This window comes from Python bivittatus, unplaced genomic scaffold (genome assembly GCF_059951505.1).
Source record: "Python bivittatus isolate LINGU-HERP-01145 unplaced genomic scaffold, Pbiv_v1 ctg000850_np1212, whole genome shotgun sequence".
NCBI lineage: Eukaryota > Metazoa > Chordata > Lepidosauria > Squamata > Pythonidae > Python > Python bivittatus.
Genome location: NW_028277112.1, coordinates 57,593,650 through 57,616,690, shown reverse-complemented (window position 1 = coordinate 57,616,690; position 23,041 = coordinate 57,593,650). Strand labels below are relative to the sequence as shown.

The following is a 23,041-nucleotide window of genomic DNA, read 5'->3' as shown; positions in this document are numbered from 1 at the left end:
TGCTGGATGGGGTAGCACTGCCCCAGCAGACCCAGTGCTCAAGCTGGGGGTCCTCCTAGACTCATGACTCCTACTCAAAGAGCAGGTTGCAGTCATGGCTAAGAGGGCACAGCTTCAAGTTATGTGCCAGTTCCCCCATTCCTGGATCGGGAAGCTCTGCTCACAGTCACTCATGCCCTGGTCACCTCCAGATTGGACTACTGTAATACACTCTACATGGGGCTGCCCTTGAAGAGTATTTGGAAGCTTCATCTGGTTCAGAATGCAGCAGCGTGGGCAGTTATGTGTTCACCTAGAACAGCATATTTTACACTGCTCCACGAGCTGCATTGGTTGCCAGTTTGCTTCTGGGTCCATTTTAGGGTGCTGGTTTTAACCTTAAAAGCATTTCATGCCATGGGGCTGAGTTATCATTGCCTCTCCCTGATTATATCAGCCCACCCTATTAGATCCAGCAGAGAGGGCATGCTGCTGATACCATCTGCCAGGGACCTACATTTGGTGGATCCCAAGCAGCGGGCCTTCTCTGCCATGGCGCCAGCCTTGTGGAATAATCTTTCTCCCCTCCCCAACATTAGGTTAGCTCCATCCCTTTTGATGTTCCAGAAGCCGTCAAGACCTGGCTGTATCACCAGGCCTGGGGGTCCCAGGGAACGAGACACGTCTAGATGGCTCCACTATTGAGGTGGATGTACACTCTCTCTCTTTCTGAATGGGGTTTATATACATTTTAGTTTTAATTAATCTCTACTTTTAATGATGACTTTTTATACTTTTAAATGCCTGGTTTTATATACGTATTGCTTTTTATTTGATTATTGTATGCTGCTCAGAGTCACTTCTCGTGAGATGTATAAATTTGTTTAATAAATAAATAAATAAAATTAAGACAGAAACATTCAAAGAAAAAACAGACAAAATAGAGATACAGTCTGATATGAGAAGGATGATATCCTCTGAATTTTCCATGAAATTGACATAATAAGCAATGCCTGTTATATGCTAAATAGACCAATCTGGAATCAACTAGAGTACTGTCATAGTTCTATTTGAAGAGGTGTATGTTCAGCATCTGCCACTTCCTGCTGGAACTAAAGCAAGTATCATGGCCCAACTATTGTTTTATTTAAAGCCATGTCAAGTTGCATTTACCTTGGTGAACAGTGAATTTATAATTAGATTATAAAACAGAAGCCTTTCTTCCAAGGTACAAGCAGTAAAGATATTGTTTATACTAATCGCACATTTACACTAATAGTACAAGGGTGAGGGAATGAGATTTTTGATCTGAAAATGACAGTGGGGAAGATTAAACTCCTCTCCTTAAGCCTGGGGTCTTTCCAGCTCTCTCTTGTCCCACCACTGCAAACAGCATTCCTTGTCTCATACTGCAGGTCTTGTTCTTCAGGCCATCACCCCTTACAATTGGTCCTCCTGTGATCTCGTTTCCTGACTTCTATGCCATCGCTGAAATTCTCTTTTACGTTATTGTTTTCTTGTTATCCAGCTGCTACGAAGCAGTTTCCCTTCTAGTTCGTTGGGTTATAACATTCACTCCCCGTCTTTATGGGGAGAAATCAGTCAATTTTTGAAAAGGATAGGAAGAATAATACTGTAACTGTGTGTGTCTAAACTAACTGAAGTAAATTAATGTTGCCTAATTAGTAGGAATTTAATATCTCTATTCAGCTATAATAAGATATTAACTTTTCTAGTACTCATCCCACTTTTATGTAAGCCACTTGCATGGCCGCCATCTTCTGACCTTGATTATAACACTTTTTCAGAAGTGTAATGTGTCTGTGGGAACATTGAGAAATCCAGTAGTAGATCTTCTCCTAGATCAGGCCAATTCTAGTTAGCTAGAGCCTGACATAAAAATATGAGTAATGTTTGAGACTGTTGTGGGAAGGTTATACATCAGCTGTACAAATGTTTGTACTGTTTGTTCCCTTTTGTGTTCAAAAGTTCAATTGTCTTTAACAAACTTTGCTCCTGTAATGAGGCAATGCAAGGCCAGATTTAGGAAAAGGAGGAAAATGTTTAGTATTCATAATTGGAAGGTGCTGTTTCTCACCTGTGTAGCCATTGCTTAATGCTAAGTTCTGCCAATATCAAGTCTGCTATAGAAACAGTGAGCGGAAATGCGTACGTATCATGAAACATTCCTACAAACCGTTACATGAGAAACTCTGAACTTCAAGCTGTGATATTAGTGCTAAGGAGGATCATCTGATGAAGAATAAAATGTAGCTCAAACATATTGGATATTTTAGACTCATACTTGGCTTTATTCAGTTTTGATTACTCTTTTTGATGTTGAGCGTAACTGTCCAGTTGCACCACAGATTCGTATTATACACTTTGTGCTATCACAACCACATATCCTTGCCACTTGACGTTTGAGATTAAGAGCGCAATACTTTGTTCTATGCAGGTCTTTGCACAGTTTTCAGTGAGGTATAAAGCCAGCTATCTGTACCAGATGTCTCCTCTGTGAACTCCAGGAAATTCCTAACAGGATATGACTGACGCTTCATGGCGGCTGCAGCTTTCTCTAATCTTCCCTTTATGACATTATTAATATTAACGAATAAGCAGTTGCTTCAGAAAGATTGAAAGCAGGTTGCTGCTTTCTCTTTTGCTTTTGCTCAGGCACTTGTGTGTGGAGGCATTGTGATCTCCCTCCTTCTCTTACGCCCTTGAACTTGATGAGAGTTTCTTCTAATTAGAAAAAGTAGAATGCACGCCCTGAATTCCTTTCTCACAAAATGTCATGTAATTTTGTGGACGTCCCCATGTAGTTTTCTTGGCAAGAGAGTAGATGTGGTTTGCCATTGCCCTCGTCTGCAATGCTTTTTCAACTACCCAGTCCAGCCTACATCCCAAAATGATTTTCTATTTAGAAGTTAAATAGAGGTTAAAAATCAAATAAGGTAAATTGCTGTTTGGAATTTCAAATAGTTGCATCCCACTGGGAGCTATCAGAATTTGTGTGTGTGTGTGTGTGTGTGTGTGTGTGTGTGTGTATTATAGTCATAGGCTATTCCTATTACGAAGTTCCAGGTACAGTATATTGTACAGAACATTTTGCAAGTTTATCACCTAAATTTCAACTTTTAACATAAATTCCAAAAAAGGAAGACGAGAAAAAAGAAGCCAGAGTAAGGTCCTCAAGTGAATAGATTCAGGGACAAACATTTACAATTTTTTCAACTGCAGACAATTAAATGAGAAAACTAAAGGTATAGTGGCAATAAAGGACTTTGCAAAGAAATAGGTTTTAATTATTTTGGCTTGTCACAGGTAACATTGTATCTGCAGCAAACAAGCCAGTTCATTCCATCCTAGCTTAAAACTATTTTACTTTGCTTTCTCAGATTCCTGCAAGGTTATTTTGTTGTATAAAGTTATGTGCCATTTGAAATCCCACTTGTGTATGTGTATTACGGTCATAGGCTATAGAGTGATATAAAAATCTGGATTAAAAAAGCAAGTAACACAAATATAAATTTCCCTTTCTCCCTCTGGAGATCAGGATGGCCCCTACTCTGCTGGCTTTTCATAAGTCCTTAAAGACCTCGCTCTGTGCCCAGGCCTGGTCCCCCAAGTGTGTGCAGGGACCCATTTCTAAGTTATTTTAGCAATTATGATGTGTGATTTATTCTTGGCTGCTATGCATTTTAATTTTTGTGTTATTGTAATTGTTTTTATTTTTTAAATTTTGTTTATCACCCAGAGTCACTTGATGAGATGGGCGCCCATACAAATTGAATATCTATCTATCTGTATCTATGTCTGTCTGTCTGTCTGTCTATCTATCTATCTATCTATGGCAGCAAGCCTTTTGATGGTGGCATCTGTTCTGTGTAATGACTTGCCCTCTGTTCTAAGCAAGGCCCCAACCTTGATTTCTTTTTGGCATCTTTGAAAATCTGTCTTCCTATGTTTGCCTCTTCCAGATGTGTGTCACGCAAACATTTGCCTTTTAATGGATAATTTTCACTCATTTTTTACTGTTTTTATTCTGTTTTTATTTCTTTTTCCAGTTAAATATGTTATTTAAATTGGGACCAATAATACATTGAAATCAAACCTAGAATAGTAAAAACAGAACAGAGCAAACGGAAACTGTGCAAGAGCAATTTTTTTTTAATGTGTAATTTGGGAGTACCATATATACTCAGGGATAAGCCAAAAATTTTAGGTGCCAAAATACGCCCCAAAAATTAGGTTTGTCTTATCTGCAGATAGGCTTCTCCATGAGTATATACGGTAATCCTTTTTTAAAGTACCCATATATCCCGTAAATGTTTGCGGATGAGCCCATCTGCAGATAAGCTGACCCTCAAATTTCTAACCAAAATATCATGAAAAATGTGCCACCTGCAGATAAGCCAGTTGTGAAAATTAAAACATACAAAAATTTTGAGGGTTGGCTTATCCACAGGTGGCACATTTTTCATGGTATTTTGGTTCAAAATGCGGATGGGCTTATACACGAGTATATACGGGATATATATTTCTAATCTTAATGAGAAAATCAACATTAACAAAATCTGCCTTCAATATTTGAAATGCTCTTTGGCTGGAAAAACACTTTAGAATTCTTGTAATCTTCCAGATTTTTTAAAAAATGAAAATAGGTGTAATACTTTTAATAAAGAATTGACTAAATCTCAAAAACAATAGTTATGTCATCTGATGATCGATTCATTTTGCTTAATGATAGGTGCCTTACTCCATCCAGTGGTAGGGCTAGGCATGTAAAGTAGTAATTTTTTACTATACACTGTGCTACTACTACATGTTGATGTAAAAGGTGCCTCCTCCAAAAGCAAGCATGTTACAGTAAAGAGCAAAGAAGCATGGCCTCTTGGGTTGTTTTACTAGGACTACCAGATCTGGTCTCAAACAAGACATTAGATAGCAGCAAAAAGAAGCAGAAAACTCTGCTGCCACACAGTAATCATTGAGATTTGTGCAGCACGGATCTGGTACCCTTTATTTAACTTGCTTTCTAGTCCTGAAAGAGAAAGGCTTCCTTTCTTCCTAGATCCATCAGCTTTCCATTTCTTCTCAAAATAAGAACGATATGATATCCGTAATCTCAAAATCAACATTATTCTTGATTTCAAGCAGAAAATACCATTGTATTGTCAATAGACATTGTATTTGTCTGCATGTGGATTTTGTAATTCAGTATCTAATAAATCAGAAGCAACCTGTCTTCATTGCTGCATGATCTGCTTCCTTCATAGGCCACCGCTTTATTTTGTAAAACTAGAATGGAATTGTGGATCTCTAAAAATTATGACACAGCTAAAACAGCACTCAGAGACTGCAGATTCAGCATCTGTACTAACTTGCTCAGTCAGACATAGGTCCACCTAATCCAGCACTTTTTATAACAACCAGTGAAAAACCTGGAACACCCTTCTGTTTATTGGGATTCTTGTAGTAAATGCTAACTAGTCATAAGTTATTTCTTAAAATCTTAAATAATATTTGCTTGTTGCGAATCACAAAATCCAAATCAGTTTGTGCTTATACTGTGATGATATCTGGATTGTCTATTTCACTTTTAAAGGACATTAATTAATGGCAAATCATTCTAGTTTTTTAAAAAAATTAGGACCAAAGTCATCCCACCTCCGCTTTTCAAGAAGCACAGTGTCTATCAGGTTCTAAGAGATCCACTATTGAACATTTATGCCTATCGACTGTCCACCTGTGAATGCAAGTTTTGATAAACTTGCAGGAGTAGCTGACCCATGCATTTGTAGCCAGTTACTAGCGTGTCTCAGTAACTGCATATACCTGCTACTTGGTGTGATGCAGGCCACAGTATATTGGGTGCTAAGTGATCCCTAAATTAAAGAGCCTAGCTTGCACAGAATAGTATGAGCGTGTTTGGGGTACAACAGAGTTTTCACTGTACTTGCAGAAACACTGGGCAAAATGTGCCAAAACTATAGAATGGATTAAGATGAGAGGGTACAAAAAATGATTAGGCCATTTGGAGACCCAAGAGTGAATGAAAATGCTTAGGAAAAAAACATATTTTTTTTGAATAAATGGTTTTAGTATTAGTCTGTTCATCTGCATACATAGCAAAAGAAATAATACAGATTTAAAAGTATGATTCCTATATTTATGACAATAGATTGAGAAAATTAGCATGGGTGATGAGAACTTTTGAATGTATGCCAGACCACTTTTTGAAGTATTAAGAATGGATCGGGTGGAGGGGTGGACATGGAAGAAAAGAGTAGAAGTGAAAAAAAAAAAAAAACCTAGAGTGATAGTAGAATGACTGCAAAAAGAAGTACCAGTCCTCTATGAAATAGTGTCAGAAGATAGGTAAATTTCCAAGCAGAACTAATATAAAGTGGATATAAGGAAAGAAGAAATTCAGAGTGAAATAATGAATAACAGAGTGAAAAAAATCATGTTACAGAGTGCCATAGAAGTATATAGAGTTATGCTAATGGAAAGTATGAAAAAGGATGGTTGGTGGAATGCTGAAGTGAGAGGCTATGGGTTGAGGGGAAAAAACATATTAGAGGTTGATTACTGCAAAAAAATGAGGATGAGAGAAAAATGTAGTACTGTATAATGTGCATAGAGAGAAAAAAATTGCAAAGAATGTAGTAAAAAAGCAAGAAATAGTTAAGATTAAAAGAGGCAATGCAGAGTGATTTTGATGGAAATAAAAAGTGTTTTGGAAATGTGTGAATAGGACTAGACAAGAAATCTCCAGCTGAATGAATGGCATTAAAAATGAAGTGATGCAATGATGTTTGATGAATTTGAAATAAGCCAGTACTGGAAGGAGTATTTTAGATATTTAATGGGAATTATAATGATGCATCAAAGAGCAGATTTGAAATGAGTACTATAAATGTTAGTGTCCAAGAAAAACATGTTGAAAAGGAAGTCATAAAAGTTATGAGAGTGTTGAAAAATGGTAACACTGCAGCTGTAAATAGTGTTATTGGAGACGTGTAAAAATTATGTGGTTTGCTAATAGAACGGCTGTGTGACTAACTTGAAGACTTCACCTATGTCTGAATTAAGGTGCCATTATTGTTCCCTATACAAGGGAGAGACAGCCAGAGTTAATGCAAAAACTGAAGTGGGAATAAGTTTAAGTGTGGGTGGTAAGTTGTTTCATACAATTTTGATTGATCAGTTACAAAAGGTGACAATGGGTAAAAATTGAGAAGTGTAATGTGCCCAATGCCTGGTAGGAAACATGCAGAACAGATTTTTGTTCTCCAGGAAGCCAGTAAGAAATGTGTAAATATGAGAAAGAAAATGTATTTAACCATGGGTGAGAATACACGGAATGCTTAGTAAATGGTTTCGTGTTGAGCAGGGAGTAAGACAAGAATGTGTGTAGTCCCTTTGATTGTTTAAAGTATTTATGGATAAATGTATCTGGAATGCTTGAGGTAATGTTAGAGGTGTATTGGTAAAGGCCATGGTAGTTCTGACAGGGAATGTAGGATGAACAGTTGCAAGTTATACATAGATGGTGAAAAACTAGAGTTAGTAAACATATTTGTCTGCATTAGTAGAATATTTACTGACTGACTGACTGACTGACTGACTGACTGACTGACTGACTGACTGACTGATTAATTGATTATGTGCCATCAAGTCAGTGTGGACTCTTAGTGACCACATAAATCAGTGTTGTCCAAACTTGGCCACTTTAAGATGAGTGGACTTCAACTCCCAGAATTCTAGGAGTTGAAGTCCACTCATCTTAAAGTGGCCAAGTTTGGACAACACTGACATAAATAGATTTGCTCCAGGAGGATCTGTCAAATATTTACTAAAGAAAGGAAAATGAGCTAAGAAATGTTATGACCTGCAAATACTGGTAGAAAAGTAATAGCATGTGATATATTGTGAGAAATCACTATTTGTCAAAAGAAGTGAAAATGATTGTGCATAAGAGTGATTATGCCCACTTTGTTATTTGGAAATGAGAGGTGGCCATGTGTATGTCAGGAGAAACATGAAAGTAAGTTGAATTCAGTAGAAGTAGGATACTTAAAAAGTGTGTGGTAAAAAAAGAAGCTTAAGAATGGGTGCTGGATATGACTGAATATAAAAGTGAATGACCCTTATGAAGTATGTTAAGGTGGTTGAACATAGAGAGAGTGAATGAGGATTGAATTGTAAAACGTGATGGAAGAATAAGTAGGTAGAGAGGAGGAGGAGGAGGAATAATGAAAAAGTCATGGTTCGATGGAGTTGGTGAGAGTAAGAAAAAGAGCTGAGAAGTTTAAAGAGCAAAAGGCAGTGTATAAATTGATGTATGGACATGTGCAAAACAACGAATGTTTTGAAGAATAGAATATGGAAAGGAATACTGAATACTGTTTTAGCTGTTTTCTTCTCTTCTTAATTTCTATAGCTTATTATTTCTTTCTTCTTTTTTGCACTCTCCATAATGTTTACCATAAAAGGGAATAGTATGATGAGTATGCACGTACGTACATACCCTATCTCATTAAGCACTTTTAAGAGGGAAAGAGCTAAATAAATCTTTATCTTGCTCCCAGTTACATCAGTTGCATTTAATGTTGCTTAATCTTGGTCTGGCTGTAGCCACAGATGAAATACTGAAGTAAGTAGCAGTGTACAAATAGAAAAATGTTGTGTTGAGCAAGACTGGGCATATAATTTCTCAGACTTCTTTTAAATGTCCTAGTTTCCTCCTCTAGCATATTCCATAGGAAAAAAATGGATCAATTACTCCATTTCAAGCATGCGAATGTTTTGTGTGTGAAAGAAGAGATGGCATCTGTGTGTTCTTGTTGTAGCAAAAAATAACCATCAATTGTGAAAAGATACCATGTCAAAAATTCACATCAGACTCCAAACAAATCAATTAAAAGAGCCGTGTTAGTCTATAGTGGCAAAAAATCAGAAAGCAGCACCTTTTCTGACTAACAAATTTTATTAAAAGGCATGAACTTTCATGAGCTGCAGCTCATTGCATCAGATGCATCGAGTGGCTAAACTGACGTAGGATTTAAATTGGGGTGAAGTGGGGGGTAAGGAAGGGGGAGACAGGTTGGTTATGCAGATGCAGGTCACATGGGAGATTGCTAACAAGTACCTTTTTTTTTTATCCATTCAATCAAGTCCAGTTCTCAGAGACTGCCTGGACTAGTTCTTGAGTTTTCTTGGTGAGGTTTTTCAGAAGGGGTTTGCCCTGGCCTGCTTCCCAGGACTGAGAGGGAATGGCTGGCCCAAGGTCACCCAGCTGGCTTTGTGCCTGAGGTGGGACTAGAACTCCCGGTCTCCCAGTTTCTAGCCTGGTGCCTTCACCACCATAGCAAACTGGCTCTAAGTACCTTATCACACAACAATTGTCAAGTGTTAAAAACCCACTCTGTCTGTTGACACCTTCTGAGATTGCCTGAAACCTTTGGATGTATGTGAATTCAGCAGCGTCTCACGCAGTGGTACAGTACTGTTAAAGTCCTGTTTTAACAGAATGGTTACTTTGACATCCGCCATAGAGTGTCCTGGGAGGCTGAAATGCTCTGATACTACTTTGTCCTTGTTTTGAGCCCTGATACAAACTTGTGTCCATTAATTCTTTCATATAAAATCTGTTCCATTTGTCCTGTATAGAATCCAGAGGGGCACTGCCATAATTGTTAGTCTGTGAAACTTTATATCATGATAACGTTGACTTTCCTAGTTGGGTCAGAAGAGCAATACGTTTTAACTGAAGTCACGTCGTTTTTTTGTTTTTAAGATAAAAATTGCCTCTTCGTTCTAAATAGAGCTTTTGCTGCATCCCTGACCTCTAGTGGCCACAGTAATTTTTGTTCCTTGCAGGAGCTGCCCATAGGTGTTTTTTTGGGGGGGGGGGCATACTCCATGCACAGAAAGGCCATCCTTTTAATGCTGAGGCCGTTGTTTGTCAATTCTTTTTTTTTTTTTAAATGATAGAAAATGAACAGAGAGATTGTGTCCACTGCTGTTTCTATAGGAATATAATAATATAGCTATGTGCCTTCCTGTTCATGATAACCAAAGAGATCACCATTTAGGAAAGTAGGGAAGGAGAGCATTTTTTTTCCTCCTATATTTTTCAGTCCACGTTCTTCAGAATTAAAACATTAACCAAAACAAATATTATTTTAAATATATGTTGGGGTGCTTTTTTTCTGTTTGACAGTTTAATCAAACAAAGCAATATATTTGAGCCTTGAAATAATGTAATTGCAAGGCACATTCTATGGTGCTCATGTCACATGAAGAAATCGGATGCGTTGAGGATCAGATTACACTTTACCTTTGATGTGTAGATACAAGTATTTAGTTTTGGCCTACCTAGGAGCACTCTATTTGTGGGGCTGCCTAGGAAAAGCATTCAGATTCTTTGATCCAAACACTAAATTCAGGCTATTGGTTGGGACCACCTATATGGAGCATGTGACTCCTTGGTTACAACAGCTTCATTGGCTACTAGTTCATTTGGGGTCATAAAGCACTGATTCTGACCGTTGGATCAGACTCTTTGACAGACTACTTTGTATTGTATGAAATTGTCTTCATTTTAAGATACAGGTAGTCCCCAGTTTAAGAACGAGTTCCATTCCCAAGATCTGTCGAATTTGTATGTAAGCCGGAACAGTATTATTGTATAATACTGTCTAAGAAGTATTGTGTAGTGAACTTTACCCATTGTGCATTTTAACTTGAATCATTGTGTTTTTAACTAGAATTTTGCTACAATAGGCTCTGTTCTTAACTATGGGTCATCTGTAACCCGGGCAAATCCGGGACTATCCGTACTTGGGAGAAGCCTTTATGTACCAACACTTTGGAGGCACATTAGATAAGAAGGTGAGAGAGTGCATTTAAATGAACTTGCTGCTGAAGTTTAGGATTTAGTAGGGAATGTTATTTATTTCTTCTTCGTATATTTATTTGTTTGGCTGATGAGCTTTAGAATTTAATTCTATTGTTAATGCCTTGAACTGCCACTGTCTTTACAAAATTAAAGATAAAAACTCCTGTGATATCAAGCTTACGATTGATTGCACAGTGATTGCATGGACATATCCATGTAGTTTTCTTGGCAACAGTGTGGAAATGGTCTGCCTTTGCCTTCTATTGGGATTTTTTTTTTCACCTGTCTAGCCTGTAGCCCTGGAATTTTCTGATGGTCTTTCACCCAAATGCTGTCCAGGTTTGACAGTGTCTAGAGGTGTAACATAAATCAAATAGCGATTTGGCTTCCTTTTTAATATAAAAGAAGACTTACTTTGACTAGTGTTTCTCAGAGAATAGGATTGGTATAGACAGCATTATAGCCAACCATTTCAAAAATCAGTGTGTATGAGAGAGTAACAAACTATAGAGTGACTTCTTCTCATGTGCCTTGTGTCCCTTTGTTTTTAGTCTACTAAAATCAGGAAGCAGTGAAGCACCTTAGAGGAAAACAGAAATGTAGGCCTGACTCTATACTATAACCAGGTTCAAAAGCATCCCTGCTGATGCTCAGTAGTGAAATAAACTTCTGTTCCCTGGAAAGAACACATGTGCACGTGTGTACATCCTTTTTTAGTTGCTGTAGTTGGTGGCCCCAGCTTGAAAATCTGTAGGCAAACAATTTAACTTGATCTTTTTAATGACACCGCAAGCTTTCTCACTTGTAATAACCTTTGCACTCTATCCTGATTCAATGCTCCTTTGTTTTGGAAGTTTGGTGTATGTTTTTCAGACTCTCTTTCCAAATCTGTTGCCTAGAGAAGGAAATTTTGATTGGGTTTTTACAGGTAAAATAGAGAAGATCAAACCACCTCCATCTCCAACTGGCGAAGGTCCCCCCTCGCATTCCGACTCCGCATCGGATGAAACTGGAGGATCCCAAAGAGCCAAGAACCTGATGGAGACTCTTATGGAAGATTATGAAAGTCACAAAACCAAAAGGCGGGAGAGGATGGATGAGAACAGTGTAAGCATATTCCATTTCTCCCATGCCATTTTTTCCACATATAGACTAAGAAAAAAAATCCTTGAACTTTTATATAAATTGCCTTACAAGAATTTGGTGCACAAGGCAACAAGCAAAACAGCATAGAATGAGGAAGATTGAAGAGAAAAAATCAATTCCTTTTAAAGGGTTGTGCATATGAGACTGCCCAGGCTTGCTAAGAGCAGAATACCAGGGACAAACAGAATATCCTTTCCATAGCAACTCTACAAATGGTGAGGGAGGCATTGATGGGGAAAGGCAGTGAAGAATAAGAGCTGGAAGTTCACACTTGTAGAAACATTGAGTCCAAAATGAGTTTTGTTTCCTGTGGACTGGGGCTGGATACAGGGTAGGGGTAGATTTATTGAGCTGCATTGTGAAAACTTTGACCTCTCTGGTGAGCTAGCATTTCTTTAGCTGAGGCCAAGGCTGGAAAATATTTGGTGCACTCAGAAATCGTAGAGATGCCAAGCTAGTGGGAATCATATCAGAAAATGAGTTTTTCCACGAAGCTTTTTCAAGGAAAAACATCTAATTCTAATACAGTCAGTTCATCTACAAACCATAGAATAGAAAATGTCAAGGAACAAAAACAATCTCTTTCTAATGAAACATAAACTTTTTTTGCATAGTGCCATTTTTAATTTTTTTAAAAAGCTTTTCTTCAAATCTCTGAGCTGCATGTGTATGAGAAGGGTGAATATGTTCACCACCACCAGAACCCAGCCACACATCTTACAGTTCTTATTCATACATGTGTAAAGGCTCTTGATGGGTACAGTGTGTTACTATCGTTCTTCCATACCCTTGGCATTGTCCTGTATCTTTGAAGGCCTCATTCTCCAAGTGCCAGCCTTGCAGTAGAAAACCTTCCCTTTAGGATAAACACAGCTTTTGTCTTTGCACCTTGAGAAAAGCCATGCAGAAGACTTCTGAAAACACTGCCAGGCTTTTCACTAACCAGGCTTTTTGCAATCACTCATTTCATTTGCAAACTTTAGGAAGTGAGTCCTGGGGAAGCCAATTCTGAGGCTACTACAGTTCCTCCACCTGTGTCCCTTTGCTTTTCTAATGTTCTTACTATGTTCAGAAATCAGATGGTCTAACTCTGTTCAGGATCCTCCTCTCCTACTGATAATCCTCAGACAGCCCCATTATCACTGGTACTAGGCAAGCGACCCGATAAGTAGCCAACACCTTCTAAAAAAAACCCTGCCCCTGCAGTTATGGGTTCTTTGCCTCAATTAGACAATTACACACTGATACTTCTGTAGCCTCTCTGATCTAAACCGTTAAGTGTCCTTTGACTCCCACTGAAGCCCAAGATTTGATCTTAGAAGTAAAATCCATGATAGGTCACCACCAAGAGCTTGCTCTCCCATCCTTCTTTGCTGAGTTAAGATTATGGATCTACTCCTTCATTCTGAGATCTTTGGGGCCAAAGCAAATTGCTATCCAGCTACTGTGGGAGCTGGTTCTGACTACGGCATCTCTGAATTTTTCCATTTGATTCCAAGGTATGTGGGCTTCTATCGCTAATTCAGCTAATTGTACAATCATCTCTCTGCAGTGGCCAAAGCAACCATGGTTTGCTTCACTGCTGTGACTCAGAGGGAAGAATGATCCTTTCTCCTGTCAACTTCTGACCACAATTCTCTTCTTTAGGTAATAAGCAAGGAACTCATCAGTATGTGTGAATCACAGAGACCAGGACAAAGAAGAAATTAGTTACTTTCTAATTTTTCTTGTGGCCATTTGTTAATTTACACAACCTGACATCTGTTCCATTTGGTTTTACATGACATCAAGCTACTTCTCAAGGCTTTGCTATATAGATAGTCCTTGGATTACGATGGTAATTGGGACCAGAATTGCCGTTGCTAAGCAGCGGGGTCATAAAGCATGATGTCATGTGACTCTGTTGCTTAGTGAAGGCAATTCTGGCAGTCCCAGTTGCCACTGTTAAGCAAGGACTGCACCAGTCATTAAGTGAGGACTTCACATGACTGTGACTTCCAACTTCCTGCCAACTTCCCCAATGACTTTGCTTGTGGGAAGCAGCAGGGAATGTTGGAAATCATGATTACGTGACCACAGCTTGCTGCGATATAATCATGAGCTGGGTGCCAAGCACCCAGATCATGACCACATGACCATGCAGATGCTGAAATGGCCGGAGCTCTAAGGACCTGCGGTAAATCCCCTTCCTTCAGCACTGTTGCAAATTTGAACAGTCACTGAATGAGTGGTCATAATCTGAGGACCACCTGTATTCTAAACGAAAGGAGATGAGAGAGAGAGATGCCTAATCATATGTGATTCATGGAGAGAGTAGGTCTCCTGTCAAAAAATGTCTAAGCTATAGAAGATTCCAAATGGGGGGTTGTGTAGGGACAAAACCTGTATGTGTAAATTCACAGAAGACCACTTCAGTAGCTTTAATTAAAGGTAAGTAACCAGTTCTTTTTTTACTGACAAAGCATACTGTCCATTTCAAATATCTCCATTCATTAAAGGGAAAGATTTTTCTTATCTAAGAGAACCAGTAAAGTCTTTAGGTCATAAGTTTTGGGAAATTCTTGATTTGTAATAAAAGAATTATATAGATAAGTAGTTACTGTACATTTGCAAGTAACATACAGCTTTTTCTGTTGTTCTTAAATTGCCTATTTTGCTTAGCAGGTTTTTTTAACAGATAAAACTGCCTTAATGAGAAATTCAGAGATAGATACCCATTTTCAGTTCATTATAAGCATCATTCTCTTTCTCTGTTCTTTGTGCACTAATGATAGTCTTTTCTCTTTCTGCTAGTACACCTATAAATTACTGTCTAACAAGGTTACTTCTGAGGTACTTTTCAAATATTTGCCCTTTTAAGCGCTTTGCTTTTTTTCTTCTTCCTTTGCATGAGGCTGTTGAGAGTTTTTCAGTTTTTGCATGCTGCTGCAGTTTGCTTTCCATTGCTGTTTGTTGGAGGAATATTTGAAATTAGAACCCCCTGATTTTCCCACAACTGGACTATCCGTTGGATGACACATCACACTGGTTTCAGGAGTTCACACTAAATCCATAGGCTTAGAGCTGGGATATGCACCATACTATCTTTCTCCAGTTGTTTCTGCCCACCTAGTAAGATTGGGCAGGGCTGGTGTGCTTCAGGTCCAATCTGTAAAACAGTGCCATCTGGTGGGACTTCAGAGATGGGTCTTTTCCATAGCTGCCTCTGGAACAGCATTCACCTGAAATCCGCAGAGCTTGTATTTTCAGAAAGCTGTGAAGATCTGGCTTTTTCAGCAGGCCTTAGGATCGGTGGTTTGTAACCCCACTTTTGAGTTATATATTTATGGTGAATAACAGGTTTTGTTGTTTCTCTGACATGTTATAGCCATTGTATTGTTATCTGGTTGTTTTAACCTTATTATCTATTCTTTGCAAATGATCTAGAATCATATTTGTGGTGATCTATACACTGATTAAGTAAATAATATTAAATCTCTTGAATTTATATTCTAACCAGACAATGAATTTGAAAGAATCAAAATCAGCCCCTTCCTAAAACTTCCATGAGAAATAGTATCTAGCTACCGCTTTAGGGTTCCTTTTTATGGGAGCACAAAAAGAGAGGATTCTATATAGAAACACTTTCAAGACTTGTACCAGGTATTTAAACTATGCCCATGACTTCAGACTCATTTTGTAATATAGTTGTCTTCCCTGTGATCATCCCATAATTCCCAATGATGTTATTGAAGAGTTTGCAACTCCAGTATCCTTCTTGCAACAGTGTTGAAACCTGGCTTCAAGCCTGCCGTGGGTGTCACGCCAACCATTGGCACCTCCCCAATTTGTTGTTCTCAGGTATGTTGGTGTGTTGGGACAGCAATTTCATGAAGCTCCAGCCAGTGTAGCTAACCGATTCAGGGATTTCAATCCCAATACATCTGAAAGACGCAATCATATTCTACCACTGAAATATCACATTATTGATTCATTATCTTAATTAGGCCCACTTTATTCTGATCTTCTGATTTGCCTGATTATGGTTGGTCAACATGGGACTTTTTTTTTCCAATCTCAGAAGTGACTCCAATTTAAATAAAGCATGCTAATGATAAAAATCAATGCATTTCCTACCATTTCCTTGGGGTTCCTTATAGTCCCAGGCTCTGTGTGGTGTTCAGGAATAAAACTCCATACAGGCGTTCAAATATAATTTCCTGGATCAGAAGGATGAAAGGGGGAGATGGGCATTGTTTTCTACCATGCAATTGGTAATCTCTTAGAAGGCAGTAACTTAGAAGAATTTCTGTGCACCATTTAAAATTACCCTATGAATACTAAAGAACATCAGTTTCTTTTAAAAAGAGAGAAATATGCTTTGAATGCATCATAATTTAAATACTTAACCATCATGACTTAAGACTTGACCAAAATAATTTTCTTTGAGGTACTTCACGAATGATACAGATGGACATCTGTGTGAAGTTCTTGAGAGGGAGTCTTCTCTGACAAGTACTACCAGAAATACTGTTCCTCTTTTTTTATTTTATAGTTGCCATCACTAATACTCATGGAAGTTCTAAAGAAGCAAGGAATAGTGCACAAATTTATAGCTATAGCATTTTTTTCTCAAGCAGCTGGTTTCAACAAACATCTTATGTTCTCAAGTTAGATGTACTGAGCGCCCTAGAATCCTGTGTGCTTTTTTGCCAAACAAGTACTTGCACGTGGCTTTGGGACTTAGAAGATAATGGAAAATTAGCAGGAAGCCCAATTTCAAGAAATTTCAGAAAACCTTCAATGATTAAAAAACCCAAGGAAGCCGACAAGGGTTGGGCTTTGCGGAAGAAGATACTACTTGAGTGTGCATATAGAAGTATAGAGGTCAGTAAACAGCAGGCAGGATCATTATCAATATGTATGTTGACTCATCTTTTGAATGATATTGGATGATATCTCTAAGTAGATAGAGAGCTATCTACACAGCACAGTAAAAAAAAAAAAACAACCCAGAAGGATACATGAAAGGGGCTCAGAAACATTATATTAAAAGATATAGGAGTTAATAAAAGTTAAGATTAAGGCAGACTGAAGGTGGTTAAATAAAATGAAGATTATTTTATTTTATTTTATTTTATTTTATTTTCCATTTCCATCCCTCTTACTCCAAGGACTTCAAGGGACACATGTCACTTCCTCTTACCTGAGATGTAATGGCTCAAAATCACTTAGTGGAATTCATGATGAAATAGATTTTGAATCTGGGTTGTATCCTGTGCTACTCCGACACTCCAGTTACTAATATCACATAGCTGGCAAAACAAATCAATGCTCATTTATTTTATTGTCTTTCTGTCAGTCTCTCTCTGAAATACTCTGATATTTTAAGAACTTAATACCTCTTCAGCATGGTTCTGGCTGGAAGATAATCTTGCTTCAAGGGCTCCTATAATTGCTGCAGCAATACATTTTTGGCACATTCCTATTTGTACATGCCCAAAATGTTGAATTTTGTTTTTTTAAAGAATATGATTGAATGCTTGATATGGATAGAGACTGCCAGTGATTAAATGGAGATGGATACTAATTTTCTTCGAGAGTTGATTGTAACAAAGAGTTTTGCCAGCAATGTTCTTGATCACAGGTTTTGTGTACTCTTCTTCTTCAGGGTCCAGCAAAATCTGCTTGACCAGAGAAGATTCAAGACAAGATAACCTAAATGGAATAGCACAGGAAACAGCAGTTAATGTCATACTAACTGAACACCTGTATAATGTACTCCTTATACAGTACATCTCTGCTCCAAAATTAATCCCATGGACTGGAGTTGGGTTTACTGCCTGCAAAAGGGGCACGGGTTTGGAGCCTGAAACCTCTTGTTAACTTCTACTGTATAAGAACTGCTGTAGAAGATGTTTAACGGGGGGAGTAGAAATCCCCCTGCCGCCCCTTCCCCACAACAGCAACCCATTTTATCTTAGGGCAAATATACCAGGCTTACATATCACCTTTCCCCTGGGAGCACAAGATAGCAAACTTAATGCACTCTTCTTCAGTTTTTTTTCTCACCGCAACAACCTAGGTTTCCTAGGTTGGGCTAGGAAATAGTGACTGTACTCTTTTTTTAATTTATTTACATTTTTCTTGGGAGATCGTAAGCTGACATCCTCATCCCAGTGTTTCGCTGTCTGATTCTGTGTAAAGAGAGTATCTGATGAAAGAGGAAGAAACAGCCCAGTAAGTTTAAAGAAAGAGAAAGATGCTGTGTGTAGACCTATCAAATGTGTGTCTGCGTAAAAGTGCTTAGCGATACCGATACCGCCTTAACTTGTTCCAGAATTCACTGTCTTCCTAGTAGTACTACAAAGTAGGTCAGTGTTGTAATCCTTGTATTGCAGATGGAGCAGAGCTGAGACTGAGAAAATATTAACCTGGCCAAAACTTTTCCATGAATTCATGTAGCCAGTTCACTCTCTTCACATTCCATAATTCTAGAGGCCTTCCCAGAAAAGAAGGTTACTGCAGAATTGCCTTGGCTAAATTTTAAGAAGATTCCAGGAAATTTCATATTTGATTTGTAGTTCTCTTATCTTTTCCTCCTGCTTCGTTTTTCCAGAAAAAAAAAATTAAAGAGAAGAAGTCAGTGCAGTCACAGTACCTTTTGAACTGATAGCACTGGGAGCCATATGTCTGGAAATAACCCCAGTGAGTTTCCACACCAGGCATTTATGATCAAAATACTCTGCTTCATTCACTCACTTTTTATGATGCATCTGTGCAGCACTGTCATCATCCAGTATCTCTCTGAATTAGTTGCAAATGAGAAGTAATACAATCATAGAATTGAAAGAGACCTTAAGAATCATCTAGTCTAACCCTCTGTGATGTGCAGGGAAGCCTTTTAAAGAATGCATGAGAGGGGGCTTTCCAACCTTTTCTTAAAAACCTCCGGAGATGGAGAATCCACAACCTCCATAGATAGATTTTTTCTCTACCATTGAACAGATCTTAACCATTGGGAAGTTTGTTCCTTATATTTAAACAAATCTAGATATCTGTAACTTATATGTGTTATTTCCAGTCCTAGTTTCTGTGGCCACAGAAAATAGTTCTTGGCCATTTTTCTTGTACTTTCCCTTTAGGTCCTGAATATAGCTATTATATATTTCCAGTCTTCTTTTCTCCAGTCCTTCAGCCTACCATGTCCTGAAGTCCCTATATCTTCATTGCCCTCCTCTGATCCATCTCTAAATCCAGCAATATCCTTTTGGAAATTGTTTCATTCCTCAAAATGACTGGAAGTCAAATGCCCACTATCCAGCACAGTCCTAGGGGACAGTTGGGCCTTTATTCCAAATGAGCCATTTTCCCCTCATGCAGATCAATAGATCATCTCTTTTCTAACTAAATCACTCTGTAGTGAGATGGACGGTGACAAATTTGAAATATAAATCAATCAATCCTAGAACTGGAAAGGCAATTTTGGCCATCAAGTCCAATCATCATTGCCACACTACCACCCATTCAGTGCAGGAATCCAAATTAAATCTTTCCTGACAAGTATCAGATCAGTCTTTCCTTGAACCCATCTGCTTTGGTAAATGGTGCAAATGGCTCTTACCATTGAGGGCCTTTTTGTAAATGCAGTTGAAACCCACCTTCTTGTGAGTTAAGGCTGTTCCATGTTCCTAACTCCATGATGATAAGATACAATACAATAAAGTGTTTTGACCTTTTCCTGTGTGATACCTTGGAAAAGGTTCTAGATGGAAGATAACAAGAAATCCCAGAGTAGTGGGCTAGACTGGAAAGTCAAAAAACATCCAGAAGAAAGCAGTGGCAAACCTCTTTGTATTAATGCCAAGAAGAATGATACAGATAGATGTGTTAATGAAATGACCAGGAGCTAAGTTCAGTTCAAGAAAGGCTATACTCTTGACTCTGTCGTCGTTCAACAGTGTTATCATATCCTACCTCAGCTATGTTTTCTCAGGGCAAAAGATGCCCATTTCCTTCCATTTATCATAATTTCTGGTCCTCTGATCATCCTCGTTGTCCTTAGTTTCCCCTAAGGGCAAGAATTCTAGTATTAAATAGTTGCTTCCTCAAAGTTCTTCTACTTTCTTGTTTACAAACGCTGATCTCTTTGTGCCTCCCTCAGTCCTCAGTTCTTCTGAGAAGAATGTTCTCAGGAAGACGAGTCAGTTTATCTCCTATCAAACATTACAGTAATTAATGCAATTTGAAAGATTTGCAGATTCCTCCTCCTCCTCCTCCTCCTCCTCCTCAAATTCAGTTTGAGAGACATCAGTAGCAATCTTGTTATTACTTCTACTTATTTTACCTCTCAGGTGCTCTCAACAATGGCACTAAGTTCATTCCCTTGGATTTCCATGCAGCTGTGAATATTTTTAACCTGTCTGAAGTGCTTTTTGTCTTCAACCTCTACATAGGATTCAGTTTAAATCTGATCCAACTTGCCATGCTTGGTGAAACACATTTTACCAGTCCTTGTGAGATGTAAGCCATTTTATACCAGCAGCCTATAATAACTTTTAAACTATATCCTAAACCCACACAAATATGTCAGAGGCTGTAACTAGTAGCCATGATTAACTGAATAAGTGCTTCAGCATTTTTTCAATAAATAGTTTTTGTTTTAAACTCTCCTGGACTTTATTTAAGTGGCAGCCTTCCTGAACTGGGCCTTCTCCATCCTATCCATGTCAGCCATATGTAAATGGAAAATTGTGAGTGTTGTAAGATACGCATGCCAAAAGTGTACACTAACTCACTTGTGTAAAATTTCAGTTGCAATTCTGCTTCAGGTTTACAGCAGAAGGGTGGGGAATAACAGCACTAGGAAATTTCCATCTGGAAATAGCCCTGTCTCATCCAAAGTGCGTACAGGTATCATAGTTTACTCAGTTTTTGTGCCCACTTATTGAATGTGACTATTGTAACTGTGTGAGCCTTTTGCAAAATGATTTACATGCACAGGAGGCTTAGGATGAACCAGTGGCTCAGGGAGAAAAAATAAAGGAAAAAAGTCCTTTGTTGTTGTTGTTGTTCATTTGTTAAGTCGTGTCCGACTCTTCGTGACCCCATGAACCATATCGCGCCAGGCCTTCCTGTCCTTCATTGCCTCTCTGAGTTTGCTCAGTTTCATGCTCATTGCTTCAGTGATGCTATCTATCCATCTCATCCTCTGCCGTCCTCTTCTCCTTTTGCCTTCAATCTTTCCCAGCATCAGGGTCTTTTCCAAAGAGTCCTCTCTTCGCATTAGGTGACCAAAGTATCTGAGCTTGAGCTTCATTATCAATCCTTCCAATGAGCAATCAAGGTTGATTTCCTTTAAGATTGACTGGTTTGACCTCCTAGCAGTCCAGGGAACTCTTAAGAGTCTTCTCCAGCACCACAGCTCAAAGGCATCATTCTTCGGCGCTGAGCCTTCTTTATGGTCCAGCTCTCACAGCCATACATTGCTACGGGAAAAACCATAGCTTTGACTATGCGGATCTTTGTCGGCAAGATGATGTGTCTGCTTTTTAATATGCTATCTAGGTTTGCCATAGCTTTCCTCCCAAGGAGCAAGCGTCTTTTAATTTCATGGCTGCAGTCTCCGTCTGCGGTGATCTTGGAGCCCAAATAAATGAAGTCTGTTACTGCTTCCATTTCTACCCCTTCTATTTGCCAGGAATTGATGGGTCCAGACGCCATGATCTTAGTTTTTTTGATGTTGAGTTTCAAGCCAGCTTTCGCACTCTCCTCTTTCACCCTCATCAAGAGGCTCTTTAGTTCTTCTTCGCTTTCTGCCATTAGGGTGGTATAATCTGCATATCTGAGGTTGTTGGTGTTTCTCCCTGCAATCTTAATTCCGGCTTGTGATTCTTCCAGCCTGGCATTTCTCATGATGTACTCTGCATATAGGTTAAATAAGCAGGGTGACAGTATACAGCCTTGTCATACTCCTTTCCCTATTTTGAACCAATCGGTTGCTCCATGACCGGTTCTAACTGTTGCTTCTTGGCCCGCATACAGATTTCTCAGGAGACAGGCAAGATGGTCTGGTACCCCCATCTCTTTAAGAATTTGCCACAGTTTGTTGTGATCCACACAATCAAAGGCTTTTGCATAGTCAATGAAGCAGAAGTAGATGTTTTTCTGGAATTCTCGTGCTTTCTCCATGATCCAGCGAATGTTGGCAATTTGATCTCTAGTTCCTCTGCCTCTTCAAAACCCAGCTTGTACATCCGGTAGTTCTCGGTCACGTACTGCTGAAGCCTAGCTTGTAGGATTTTGAGCATAACCTTGCTAGCATGTGAAATGAGTGCAATTGTGCGATAGTTTGAGCATTCTTTGGCATTGCCCTTCTTTGGAATTGGAACGTAAACTGACCTTTTCCAATCCCGTGGCCACTGTTGCGTTTTCCAAACTTGCTGGCATATTGAGCGCAGCACTTTAACAGCATCAGCTTTTAGTATTTTAAATAAATCAGCTGGAATACTGTCATCTCTGCTAACTTTGTTGTTAGTAATGCTTCCTAAGGCCCACTTGACTTCACTCTCTAGGATGTCTGGCTCAAGGTCAGTGACCACACCAGCATGGACATCAGGGACATTAAGATCTTTCTTGTATAGTTCTTCTGTGTATTCTTGCCACCTCTTCTTAATCTCTTCTGCTTGCCTTTTTTGTCCTTTATCATGCCCATCTTTGCACTAAACGTTCCTTTGATATCTCCAATTTTCTTGAAGAGATCTCTAGTCTTCCCCATTCTATTGTTTTCCTCGATTTCTTTGCATTGTTCATTTAAGAAGGCCTTCTTATCTCTCCTTGCTATTCCCTGGAAATCTGCATTCAGTTGCTTACAGTATATCTTTCCCTTTCACCCTTGCTTTTCGCATTCCTTCTTTCCACAGCTATTTGTAAAGCCTCATCAGACAGCCATTTTGCTTCCTTGCATTTCTTTTTCTTTGGGATGGTTTTAGTTGCTGCCTCCTGTACAATGTTACGGACCTCCGT

At 38.8% G+C, this 23,041-nt stretch overlaps 1 protein-coding gene across 9 annotated transcripts in view; it reads left to right on the top strand.

Moving 5' to 3' along the window:
- PALM2AKAP2 (PALM2 and AKAP2 fusion) overlaps positions 1–23,041 on the top strand; it is a 245,073-nt gene that overhangs the window by 217,246 nt on the left and 4,786 nt on the right. For 4 of the 9 annotated variants that reach the window (XM_088130326.1, XM_088130333.1, XM_088130332.1 and 1 more), the window contains 2 exons: positions 11,820–11,998; positions 14,831–14,869. The exons of 1 other annotated variant lie outside the window; for it this stretch is intronic. In XM_088130326.1, coding sequence (XP_087986452.1) covers positions 11,820–11,998; positions 14,831–14,869 — 218 coding nt within the window. 4 more of the 9 variants (XM_088130327.1, XM_088130328.1, XR_015793878.1 and 1 more) reach the window with 3 other exon arrangements.